Source organism: Mastomys coucha, unplaced genomic scaffold (assembly GCF_008632895.1).
Source record: "Mastomys coucha isolate ucsf_1 unplaced genomic scaffold, UCSF_Mcou_1 pScaffold18, whole genome shotgun sequence".
In the NCBI taxonomy this organism is placed as follows: Eukaryota; Metazoa; Chordata; class Mammalia; order Rodentia; family Muridae; genus Mastomys; species Mastomys coucha.
The window spans coordinates 82,611,658-82,625,121 of record NW_022196900.1 but is presented as its reverse complement, the minus strand read 5'-3'; the positions used below and the strand labels follow the sequence as shown (position 1 = coordinate 82,625,121).

At 46.3% G+C, this 13,464-nt stretch overlaps 1 protein-coding gene across 1 annotated transcript in view; it reads right to left on the bottom strand.

Annotated features, from left to right (window-relative positions):
* Window positions 1-2,239: 2,239 nt before the first annotated feature.
* Window positions 2,240-13,464, bottom strand: part of Trappc3 (trafficking protein particle complex 3) — a 13,549-nt gene continuing 2,324 nt past the window's right edge. The window contains exons 2-5 of the mRNA XM_031378654.1: window positions 4,823-4,920; window positions 4,527-4,626; window positions 3,574-3,756; window positions 2,240-2,984 (exon numbers count right to left, since the gene is read on the bottom strand). Coding sequence (XP_031234514.1) covers window positions 2,865-2,984; window positions 3,574-3,756; window positions 4,527-4,626; window positions 4,823-4,920 — 501 coding nt within the window. The 3' untranslated portion in view covers window positions 2,240-2,864. The remainder of the gene's footprint in view (window positions 2,985-3,573; window positions 3,757-4,526; window positions 4,627-4,822; window positions 4,921-13,464) is intronic.

The following is a 13,464-nucleotide window of genomic DNA, read 5'->3' as shown; positions in this document are numbered from 1 at the left end:
TCAGTTCTAAGCTAAGGCTCCCCAGAATCGCTCCTCACCAGTCAGCATTTCCCGTAAGAGCTTGTCCATCCTGCCTCATCTTGCTGGAACAGAGTGTATGGTATAACAGGAAGGGCTGAGGGTGGCCTTCACTACACTTCATTCACTACAGGGGTGAACACAAGGTGTGGCCAGCGGCTATCCTGGGGTCAGGTGTGGGGGGGAATAGGAAGTGAGGATGCAGGGGCAGCCCCTCTCTGTCCTTTAGTACTGCCAGTGTGTACACCACAATTGTGGGGCTGTAGGTGGGAAAAACCAACTAAGGAGGCCTTGTTTCCATGGTTTGTAACCCCCATGATGTTTAACTTCTTCTGGGAAAGGAGATATCTGAAACCTCATGCCAAGATGGCTGCTGGGAAGCAGCATGTGCTACATGGAGAGGAAGAAAGAAGAGCCCCCACTCAAAGAACAGGCCAGGGCAGTTGATTTTTTGACAGAGTCCACGCTTACTACACAGAGCTCTTCCTGTGAGTCCCAATCTCCTCATCCCTTTCATTCACTCATTCATGCATTCATTCACTCATTCACATCTGGCATGACAGGATTATGGCATTATGCTGAGTCCCAACCAACTCCAGCTGACCAAAACAAAAGGTCTGCCGTGGAGCCCCAGACTCTATCTGCAGGAAGAGGAGAAGAGGGCACCAAGGATGGGATCCTAGAGGGTCACCCTCCCTCTACTTGGAGAAATAAATGTGATGTTATTCCCCAGTGGCCTACCACAGCTGAGGGAAATCTTGCACAAAACGCCTCATCCCTGAGCCCTCGGGACGCTCAAGAACCAAGTTGTGTTTCCAGTATGGTGCGCCTGCAACCAGCTCTTCTCAGGTGTTAACCGGGGAAAGCCTCAGTCTAGTTTCCCAATAACTTGGCCAAATTCAAGGCCCTAGGTTGTCCAAAGAACAGGCCTGAGACAACCTCTGCCCCCTCCCTTTAAGGGCTATCTGGAGTCTGGAGAGGTGGCTTAGTGGTTAAGACAATTGGATGTTCTTCCAGAGGCCTGCAATTTGATCCTGAGAACCCACAGAGTAGCTCACATTCAGACAAAACATCCATACACATAAATTAATTTTAGAACTTTTTTTTTTTTTTTTGAGACAGGGTTTCTCTGTGTAGCCCTGGCTGTCCTGGAACTCACTCTGTAGACCAGACTGGCCTTGAACTCAAAACTCTGCCTGTCTCTGTCTCCCAAGTGCTGGGATTAAAGGCGTGCACCACCACTGCCTGGCTAGAACTTTAAAAAAAAAAAAAAAAAAAAAAAAAAAAGCCTATCTGTGGCCAGCAAGAAGGCTTGGGACAAAGGCTTGGGATCGAGTTTGACTCTCAGAACACACAGGATGGCAGAAGCCAAGTCTCAAAAGTTACTTCTAATCTCTACAGCAGGCCACAGTATGTGGGCATATGAGAGCCTGTGCGCGCGCGCGCACACACACACACACAAACACACACACACACACACACACACACACACACATGCTCATGTGCACTGTATCATTTTACCATTTATCTAACTCTGGTGAAAAGGATCTATATCCAGCTTCAGCAGGAGGATTACAAGTTCAAGGCCTTTGATCCCAGCACTTGGCAGAGGCAGGTGGATTTCTGAGTTTGAGGCCAGCCTAGACAACTTAATTCCTATTGTAAAGAAGTGGGAGCTTCTGTTGTTTGACTTCTTAGGTTTTTGTTTGTTGTTGTTGTTGTTGTTTTCTTCAAGACAGAGTTTTGCTGTGTAGCCCTGGCTATCCTGGAACTCACTCTGTAGACCAGGCTGGCCTTGAACTCAGAGATCCACCTGCCTCTGCCTCCCAAGCACTGGGACTAAGGGTGTGCTCAAGATATCAGCAAAGGTTTGTGTTCGAGGAACTGGGGATGAGCACAGAGAGCTTGCCTGGCTTATTTGAGACCTATGTTTAATCTCCTGCACCCAAGGTAAAGCTATCCCAATCCCTAAGGCTAGAGAGTGACCCTAAGTGCTAGTCAGCCTTCAGAACTTCAGTCAAGAACAGGGCTTTGTGTGTCCTTCAAAGCCTGCGGTCTCCCTCCACTTGACAGCGTTATGACCTCAGGCGGCCGGACCTTGGCTTTCACCAATGAAAATTGAATCATCTACCAGATAGAATCAATCCAGCATCTGCTGTGTGCTGTAAGCAGGCCCCAGCCGCACAGCTCACACACTGAGCAGAAGGAAAACATGACAGGATTGGGACTTCACTCAAGAATGTGTCTTTATTGAAGAATTTGTAAGAAAAAAGGATGGCCCCTCCGTAAAAGAGGAGATGTTGCCTCCAAACAGCAGGGAGGAATGAGAGCTGGGCGGCTTCCCAGAAGCCGGTGTTTCCGGCAGGACTGGCTTCCGTGGCCTGGCAAGACTACAGCATGTCACTACAGCCAATGATTCTTACCCACCCCTTCCCAGCATTCTCCCTCCCCTCCACAACCCAAGACTCCCTACAGCCATTTGCCAATGGCGTCATGAAGGCTTGGGAACAGATCATCAGGCTTGTCCCTTAATGGGGTCAAAGTGGGTTTTGCTTTGGAAAATTCACAGGAATGTAAAATGGTTTGAGCTCTCTTAGTCCAACCAAGGGCAAGAACATCTTGCCCTTCTGAAGGGAAATGGAGCAAAGAGTCCCCCTTCTGAGGTGCATACCTGTGGGGCAAACAGACTATCAGTCTGCTCTTTATTAGCATGGAGAGTGGAAATAAGGTTAGAAGAATATATAACATCGGTTTAAAAGTCACTGAGTTCCCGGGGCAGAGGGAGCGAGCCCTGCCTTTCTCATCCCAGCAGGCACTCCTCTTGGCTGCCCAAGTCCTAGACATGCTTATTCCTCTCCAGCTGGGAGATTGTCTTCAATCCGCCTGATGAACCTCATCCGGATTTCTGTCACGCCATCTCCCTTCAGAGTGTCCTGGACAAACTTGGCCTCCACAGCCATCTGGACCTGAGGAATAGAATGGACAGATGCCAAGCCACAGCCTCTGGGGAACCCCTCAGTGAGGCTAGATCAGAAATGCCCATGGAGGGAGGGAGGGGGAGGGAGGGGGGAGGAGGGGAGGAGGACGGAGGGAGGGAGGGAAGGAGGGAGAGAGAGAAGCTAAAATTCAATATATAAACTATATAAATATATAAAACTTCCAAACTTTTTTTTTAAAGGGACTGATTCCCACAGAGACAGGATTGCCAGCCCCAATACACTAACACCAAAGACAGTGACCTCAAGCAAGCAAGCAAGCAAGCAAGCAAGCAAGCAAGCAAGAGGCCTCAATCCACATAGACTGTGGCCCAGGTAACCAGTGTGGGACAGGGCTGCCATCCACTGTTCACAGAGAGCAGCACTGTCTCAGGCTGGTCAGGAAGGAGGGACCATGACTAGGCAGAGGTGTCTGACTTGGATCATGTCTCAGCAGCATGATTCCCCTGGACAGTAAGAGGCTGGCTGGGTAAGCCAAAGCCCTTTTCTCCATTCATCCACGCATTTACCAAGCAGCCAGGGAGCTCCGAAGCAGTGGGGGGTGGAGAGCTCCACTCACCATCTCCAGGGCTCCCCGAAGTACCCCACACAGGAGGTTGGAGTAAATGAGGGCTGAGTGGTTATCGGGAAGCTCCACAAAGTCCACCAACGGGTTATTTTCCAGGATGAGGGAGAATTCATCTCCAGCTGGGCTCCAGTTGGTGATGCTTGGAGTGATGCCCAGGTACATCTTGAACGCCACCTGTCAGGGACACACAACAGCACAATGGAGAACAGTGAGAACTATGCCATCAGGAAGGGGTCAGAGGACAAAACCATGGCCTCCAAATCTTTAGAGATCTGGGGAGAGAGAAGCGCCTGTGAGGACTCCATCTTTCTCCTTCAGGTACCATACAATCAGGCACTAACTCACTGCCTGCCTGCCTGCCGCACTGGAAGGGCCGCTGCCTTGAACTGAGGTCTGACTGAGGAGGGTTATCTTTGCTTTACTTTTTTCTGTAACTCAGGCTGGTCCAGAGCTGACTACGATGACTACACTGGCCTTGAATTTGCAGCAACCGTCCTACCATTGTCTTCTGAGTCACATCTGACCCAAAATGCCCACTCTCAAACCTCCACAGTCTGGCCCCGGCTGCACTCTCAAAGGGGACAAAACTAGGCTTTAATTTCAGGAAGGCTGGCACTGTTTGTTTGTAGGTAGGATCTTGCTACGTAGCCACGGCTAACCTAGAATTCACAAACAGACCAGACCGACCACACACTTGCTGTGACTCTGCAGTTTGCCTCCCAAGTGTGGGGATCACAGGCACGTGCCATTACACTCAGCCACAGCAAGGCCGTAACACACAAGAAAGAACCCAGCCACTCTTGACTGGTGGTTATTCCCAAACCACATAGAAGGTTGCTTTGGTCCAAAGAGCTGCCTAATCTGTCTTTTGGGAGACTGAGGGAGACAGTGAGAGTGGTAAGCAATGACAAGCTTCAGGGGGTCAGGCGGCCCCTGTAAATGACCTTGGCAATGACGTCAGCAGTTTCCCGAAAGTCGTGACATCTTCCAACATTTGACCGTGCCAAAAAATCTTCAATCAGTCGGACTCCAATGTTATAGCCCCTTGGAAGGAAATCAGAGAACAGACCATTACAAGGTCAAAATGCCTTATATTTAAACATGAGGCTGTTGTTGGCTAAAGGAGATGGGGATAACACCCCCGCACCCTCATAAGTGTACCCCAAATGTTAGCTTCACAGAACCACACAGATGCAGCGTGCCAGAGCCTCTGCTCCTCCTGTGAGAGATGATCACTCACATTCTGTCCAGCTGCTTATTCACGTCGTCATCATTTTCATAGTCCTTGCACAACTGGGTGACAAGCGCCCCATAGGTCAGCGTGAATAGTTCTGAACTCTGAAAGACATGCAGAAGGCCATCGGGACCGAGCAGCACGAAAGGTTCAGGGAGGGTCTGCAGCAGCCTGGCTACAACCACTGCGATTCCAGGGAAGGCCTCCTGGATGCCTGTGTCTGGAGGACATCACACCGAGGAGCGGCCAGCACAACAGGACTACAGCCACACCCACTGTGAACTGGCCATCACAGTCAGTCATCTTCTAAGACAGCATTGGCCTCTGCCAACCCAGTCTCTGCCACAGCTGCCAGCTTGGGTCACCTGAACCTGGAGTGGGAGGAACAGCCACTCACTGGAGTCAGTGAAAGACAGAGCCAAGACACCAGCTCCTGTTTCGGGGCATGTGTGACCAATGGCTTCCCTCACCTTAGAGAGGGTCCTGACATGGACTTGGGTGGTACTCCCAAGGCTTGGGATCTCTGCTGTTCATGGGAGGAGCTGGCAACTGTGGGAGAACCTGGATTGGCAGAGAAGGAAGATCCAGAGAGCCCATTACCCTAAGGGCAACTTCTCTTCAAAGTCAACAATATGGGGAAAAAAAATTAATGATCCTTTTGACACATTGGTATATGTCTAGAATACAATATTGGGGAGGGAGTTCATTGGTTAAGGGTTCTTACTGCTTTTCAGGAACACCTAAATTTAGTTCCTAGAACCCATATCTGGTGGCTTACAGCCACCTATGACTCCATTTCCAGGGGGTCCAACACCCTCTGGCCTTAGCAGGCACCTGCAGATACATGGTACACATAGACTCATGCAGATACATACACAAGATAATAAATAATCTTTAAAAATAAAACAATAAAGCCGGGCAGTAGGGCACAGGCCTTTAATCCCAGCACTGGGAAGGCAGAGGCAGGCAGTTTGGGTCTACCTGTTCTACAAAGCAAATTCCAGGACAGCCACAACTACAAAGAGAAATTGTGTTGGAAAACTGAAAAAGTTAAAATAATAAAAATAAAAATAGGGCTGGTGAGATGGCTCAGCTGTTAAGAGCACTGACTGCTCTTTCAAAGGTCATGAGTTGGATCCCATTAACCACATGGTGGCTCACAACCACCTGTAATGAGATTGGACGCCCTCTTCTGGTGCGTCTGAAGATAGCTACAGTGAATTACGCTGGAGCGAGCAGAGGCCCAGCAGAAGGTCATCCTGAGTTCAATTCCCAGCAGCCACACACATGATAGCTCATGGCCATCTATACAACTACAGTGTATTCATACACATAAAATAGAATAAAATAAATATTTTAAATAAATAAATAAAAATAAATTTTAATCATATTTGCTTGTGTGTGTCCGTGTGAATGTGCGCACATATGTGTCCATGAGGACACATGTGCCAGGGTTGTGTATGGAGGTCAGAAGACAACTTTTGAAAGTAAGTTCTTTTCTTTCCTTCTATTATGTGGGTCCCAGAGATCAAATTCAAGCTGTCAGATTTAGCAGCAAGCTCCTTTACCCACTAATCCATCTCAGCACCCCCAAAACACACACTTTATATACCTGGAACACAAGGCTACTCCTAACTGGTTTCTATTACTGTGCTGGTTAGGTTTTTGTCTACTTGACATAAGCTAGGGTTACCTGAGAAGAGGGAACCTCAACTGGGAAAAATCCTCCATCAGCCTGTCTGTAGGGGATACATTCTTGATTAATGACTTTTAACATTTTAAGAACATTTATATGTATGAGTGACTGCCTGGATGTAAGCATGTGATGCCATGTACATACCTGGTGCCCATGGGGGGCAAAAGAGGGCAAACACTAATCCTGGAACTGGAGTTAGGGATGATTGTGGACCACTGTATGGGAGCTGAGAACTGAACCCAGATCAGCACTGAGCTATCTCTCCAGTAATGATTAATGACTGACATGGGAGGGGCTAGCCTCTGGGCTGTAGAGAAAGAGCAAGCTGGGCAGTGGTGGTGCACGCCTTTAATCCCAGCACTTGGGAGGCAGAGGCAGGCAGATATCTGAGTTCGAGGCCAGCCTGGTCTACAGAGTGAGTTCCAGGACAGCCAGGGCTACACAAAGAATCCCTGTCTTGAAAAAAACAAAAAAAGAAAAGAAAAGAAAGAAAGAAAGAGCAAGCCAGGAAACAGCATTCCATGTTCCTTCCCTTACCACCCTCACTGTTGACTATGATTGGATCACACAAGCCAAATAAACCATTTCCTCCCCAAACTGCTTTTACATCAGTACAAAGCACACTAGGACAGTGAATTAGTTCCAGGAGTTGGGCACTGCTGTGACAGACCTACCATGTTAAAAAAATCACAGAGGTTTGATGGGGGATCGTTTTGTGAACTGTCTTTATATTATTCAAATGCTGATTTCTGGACTAGAAAAGTGGATGCAGGCGTGTCTTCATTAAAGGGTAGATTACTGAATCTATTCTTAGACCAAAAAAACAATAATAAGCCAAATATTTTACATTTGGTACAGATTTTGAATATTGATACAGATTTAAGGTTATATCTTGTTACAACATATTATATATGATTGTCTCCACTCATTTAGGTTTACTCTTTTACTGTTTTAGGTACTGTACCTATTTCTTAAAAATGCAATGTTAGCAGGGCAGTGGTGGCGGCACACACCTTTAATCCCAGCACTTGGGAGGCAGAGGCAGGCAGACAGATTTCTAAGTTCAAGGCCAGCCTGGTCTACAGAGTGAGTTCCAGGGCTACACAGAGAAACCTTGTCTTGAAAAACGGAAAAATTCTAATCATTTTGAAAGTTACTTTACAAACTGTTTAGGAAAAATAAGAAATGCAAGTTAACAGTCAATTAAACTTATGGTCATGTTAGATACTAGTTTAGTTAATAACGGAAACAAGCTTCATTTAGCTTGTAATAAATGTTTTCAAAGCTAAGCAGACAGTAGATGGTTAGAAACAAACAATTCAGACATACCACAGACAGATAGATAGTCTTCAAAAACCTCAAAGATCTTCAGAATATGGTTTTTAAAGATGTTTTAATGAAAGGCTTTTCATGACAGTGATATGTCTGCCCCTGGCAGCATTCCCATTCTACTTCGAAGAAGATGATGAGCATTGCAGAACCTCCTTATGGAGTCTGCTTCAGATGTGGCCAGCTAGACACTAGGCAAGATACTGCACTTGCTTCAACTGCACACAGAATGCTGTCCAAAATGGACAGACAGGACGCTGGGAAGTCGGCTGCTGACTTAGCAAGAGTAAGGTGGGAAAGTCCTTCAATATTACTGCTTCACAAAAAAATCTGTCATATTTTGGGCCAGAAGGCCAAAGACAGATGTTCCAATGACAAAGAAAAAATATAGGTGATTGTCTAGGCAGCCAGCTGTCTCTGTCATTTCTATAGTTTTGGAAACAGCTTGCTCTGCACTTCCTACATACTCAGGCAATATTCTTTCTCAGTGCCCTGATAGAGTTGAAGACTAAATAGTCTTATAATTAAGCTTAAATTGTTAAATTGGGGATGTACCTCAGTGTTAGAGCACTTGCCAGGCATACCCAATGCCTGGGTCTGATACTCAGCACCACAAACACATTTCTCAGTTCAACTCCAATAGTGCCTTTTCTACTGCCAGCAGACTTGGTATTTTTATTCTTGGTCTAAGTATCTTAGTATCTGCAGTTCCTCTCACACACTTCTGTTTCCTGTAACTGTGGTGTGTGTGTGTGTGTGTGTTTTACATTTATTTACTTTTTTATTTAATTAATGTGCACACACATGTGCCATGGTGCCTGTTGAAGAGTCAGAGGTAGTTTATAGGATTCATTCTTTCTTTCCACCATGTGGAGCCAAAGGATCAAACTCAGATCATCAGGCTGTTGGCAAGGGTGTTTACCCACTAGGCCATTTGCTGGCCCCATTTTTCTCTTTTTATTGTGTGTGCATGTGTTACTGTGGACCAAACTCAGTACTCTATGGACTGCAGTAATCTATCCAGTCCTGGCAGGCTTCTTCTCTTTCTCTCTCCTCTCTCCCTCTCCCGCCCCTCCACCCAAATTATGTGTATGTGTCTGTCTTTGGTGGATATATCCATGTGAGTGTAGGTGCCCAAGGAGGCCAGAGGCCATGGATTCCCCTGTAGCTGGAGTTACGGGTGGTTGTGAGACATTGATCAAGATTGCCTTTTAGCTACTCCCTGCCACTGAGCTACTCCCTTCTGAATAGAGGCCTGTGCAAGACTTCCAAGAAAAAAAAATCCAAAGCATTAAGGCCTAGGACCTTTCTGTTTGTTTGTTTGGTTTTTTTCTTTTCTTTTCTTTTTTTTTTTTTTTTTTTTTTTTTTTTGGTTTTTCAAGACAGGGTTTCTCTGTGTAGCCCTGGCTGTCCTGGACCTCACTCTGTAGACCAGGCTGGCCTCAAACTCAGAAATCTGCCTGTCTCTGCCTCCCAAGTGCTGGGATTAAAGGCATGCACGACTGCCCAGCAAGACCTAGGACCTTAAACCCTGTGTTCTCCCACATCACATGCCTTGTGGTGGGGTCACTGCAAGAACAATGCTCTCTCCCTCTTCCTTTCTTTCTTTCTTTCTTTCTTCCTTCCTTTCTTTCTTTTTTTTTTTTTTTTTTTTTTTTTTTTTTTGAGACAGTCTTATTAAGCAGTCCTGGCTGACCTGAAATTTGTTCTGTAGATCAGGCATGCCTTGAAGTCACGGAGATTCATTTCTTCTGCCTCCCAAGTGCTAGGATTAAGCCTTTAAGTTATATATTCAAATTGCTCATTGTTCTAAATAGGCTAGGTTCATAACTGAGGCTGGAGGCAGACTTGCATATTAATAGAAAGTGTGGAGAGCCGGAGTCAGGAACACCATTCCCAGACTCCAGGCATGTGTGTTTTGTGGCAGTGAGCACAGCTGTCCAGGACCCTGCCTTTTCTCACTGGTGAACTCGGGGAGCTGCTGTATAAGGAGTCTGGCCACCATGCCTGGCCAGAACAGGACATTTCATTATCTCACGTCTCTCATAAAAACTTAGTAAACAAAAGGCAGTAATCAATCCAGAAGGGACACAGACAGGACTGAGAAGTAATCAACTCAAGGTTAAACAACTAAGAAATAAAAAGTAATCTGGGGGAACAAAACCCAAGTGCTTCCCAGGCAGTGTTCAATGTGTCCACTCTACCCCACAACTGCAATATTAATAAGCCCCCTCAATTAAAACAAATCTTAGCTGCACTAGAGTCAAAGAAAATCAATGTTGGGAGCAGGAAGCTCTCTGAACTCAACTAAAACAGTCAGAGCGGGGTGTCTCCAAGAGACAGTTTGCCAGATATGCCGGCTGAAAGGAGGCTATTAGAGAGGGAATCGTTGTTTAGTAAAGTCAGGGGTTTGGCACTAGAATGGCCTGAGCATGAATGGATGGAGACAATCCAGCAGTTACCAGTCCGGAGAGCTGGCACGAGAGCGTTAAATCAGGAGAGTTTTCCTTCCATTATTAATGAGTCCTTGGATGAAGACTCCAAGAGCCTCTGCCCACCATGACTGCCAAATTATATGCAAATCACAATGTTATCACGCTCCTTATACAGCAGCTCCCTGAGTTCACCAGTGAGAAAAGGCAGGGTCCTGGACAGCTGTGCTCACTGCTACAAAACACACATGCCTGGAGTCTGGGAATGGCGTTCCTGACTCCGGCTCTCCACACTTTCTATTAGTATGCAAGTCTGCCTCCAGCCTCAGTTATGAACCTAGCCTATTTAGAACAATGAGCAACTTGAATATATAACTTAAAGGTCTATATACTTTTAAGACAGGAGTGGTGTGGGGCTGGTGAGATAACTCAGTGGTTAAGAACACTGGCAGCTATTCCAGAGGCCCTGGGTTCAATTCTCACATAAAGGCTTGAAGGCTCACAATTGTCTATAACTCCAGGCCCATGGGAATGCCCTCCTCTGGCCTCCTACACACACACACACACACACACACACAGTATGCAGACAAACATGCTGGCAAAACACTCGCACACATAAAATAAATAAAATAGAAGTGGAGCTATGAGATAGTTAAAAACAAAAAACAAATGTCAGGGAAGGCTCACTAAGGTGGTACAGTTGAAGACCTGAATGTAGGGGAAGACTAGTAATGCTCCTGAGGCTAGCTGACAGTGTCTCCAGTAAGCTGCCAGCTTTGTATTCATTTTTAGTGATTTCCCCCACAGCCCTACAATGTCTTATCGACCACTACTACCTTACAGAGGTCAGGAAAATTTCAAAACATGCTGAAGCTGGGTGGTGTTTGGAACAATGAAGAAACTGAAGATAGGGCTCAGTAGTGGCCACTGGCCCAGTAAGTACATAGGTCCTGAGTTCAATCCCCAACATTGGTGGGAGGAGGTGTCAGCAAATAAGCAATAAAACAGGACCCAGTCCCAGTCCCAGCCAGTACAATATCCCTGTTGTTGGGGACAGTTAAGAATCTAGGACTTCATCTCTGCATTTGCCACAACATGTAGTCTGGAACACCAAGGAGCTCAGGTAAAGTTTGTTGGACAGATGGACTGTTTAGGTTAGCAGAGACTAAAAAAAGTACACATCAGATAACCTGGGCACATTAACCCTTTAGGTCTTAGACGGTTTATGTGAAATACAGCAATCATGTGCTCAAGGCTGAGCTACCTGGAAGAGGGCCACTAGAGGGGTACTGTCCCCAAACAGTGGAAAGAGGGACATGTCAGAACCAGGTACTTTGGCTCATAGGCAGAGGCACATGCTGTTGTGCCTGATAACCTAGGTTAGATCCTAGAACCTACATGGTGGGAAGAGAGAATGGACCCCTCCATGTTATCCTCTGACCTCCACACATACTGCGGCATATCTTCCCTGTAATGGCTAATTTTCTATCAACTTGATACGGGCTAGAATCATCTAAAAGGAAGGAATCTTAATTGAGAAAATGTCCCCATAAGACTGTAGGGCATTTTCTTGATCAATGATGGATGGAGGAGGGCCCAGTCCATTGTGGCAGTGCAATTCCTCAACTGTGATCATGGGTTCTATAAAGAAGGCAGGCTGTGCGAGCCATGATGAGCAGTACCCCTCCATGGCCTCTGTATCAGCACCTGCTTCCAGGTCCCTGTCTTGCTGGAGTTCCTGCCCACAGTGCTTTTGATGATGAACTGAGAATGAAATAAAGCTTCCCTCCCCAAGATGCTTTTTGGTCATGGTGTCTCATCACAGCAACCCTAACTAACATACACGCCCCCCCCCCAATAAATTAGTAAATCTATGTAAGAAAAAAAAAAGGTAATAGCTAGGTATGCCTGTAACCTCAGCACTGGGGAAACAGAGACAGGAGAAACAGGAGTTGGAAGTGAGCCTGGGATCATCAGAAAAACCTTGTCTTAAACACACACAGGTGGCCACAGGGAGCATGTGGCAAGCCCAGAGTAGTATCAGTAGGAACTGAGTAAGAAAATGCAGTCCCTAATTTCATTCACTCAACAGACAGACTGCCCGGTGGCAGGCCTTGTTCTAGACGCTGGGACTGGACCACTGGAAGGGACAAAGCCTTTCCGGCTTGAGTTCCCATTCTCATAGGACATACTGAAAACAAAAGTAGCTTAGGGATTGTAGGGAGCACACTTTTATTCTAAGAACTCGAGGTAGAGACAGGTGGATTTCTGAGTTCAAAGCCTGCCTGGCCCTACAGCCACGGCTACAAAGAGAAACCCTGTCTTGAAAACTCGAACCCTCACTCACCCAAAAAGGCAAACACATAATTTACAATGAAGCATTTAAAATGAAAAAGACAAATAAATAAATAAATAAATAAATAAATAAAATGAAAAAGACAGTGTTGTGAGGAACCAGTCAGGTGTCCAGGGAAGGCCTCTTGTAGGCCTAAGATCTGAGCATGTGTGAATGGAGGAGTGCACTGTGTGAGGATCTAGGGGAAGGCTCTTCTAGTCAGAGACAGAAGCAGCTGTGGAAACTCTGAGAGCAGGAGCTCTGGCCTCCCTAGTTACCACACAAGACTACTGCAAGGGGTGACTGCAAGTTCATACTCAAGAGATGCTAAAGACTTCAATACTGGCCGTGGATAGATGGCTGAGAAGTTAAGAATCCTTACTGCTCTTACAGAGGACCCACGTTCAGGTCCCAGGACCCCATCAGACAACTCATAACTTCCTGCTGTCCCAGTTCTAGGGGATCCAATACACCCTTGGCCCCAAGAGCACTTGCACTCATATATGATGTACATTAATTCATGCAGGCACACAGGTGCACACACACACACACACACACACACACACACACACACATACACACACTAAATATAATAAATCTTAAAGACAAGAATAAAGAAAATATAGGGGCTGGAGAGATGGCTCAGTGGTTAAGAGCACTGACTGCTCTTCCAGAGGTCCTGAGTTCAAATCCCAGCAATCACATAGTGGCTCACAACCATCTGTATAGCTACAGTGTACATGTATACATAAAATAAATAAATAAATCTTAAAAAATAAAAGAAAATATAATACTTCAATACAGCCAGGCGGTGGTGCACTGCTTTCATCCCAGCACTTCGGAGGTGGTGGGGGGG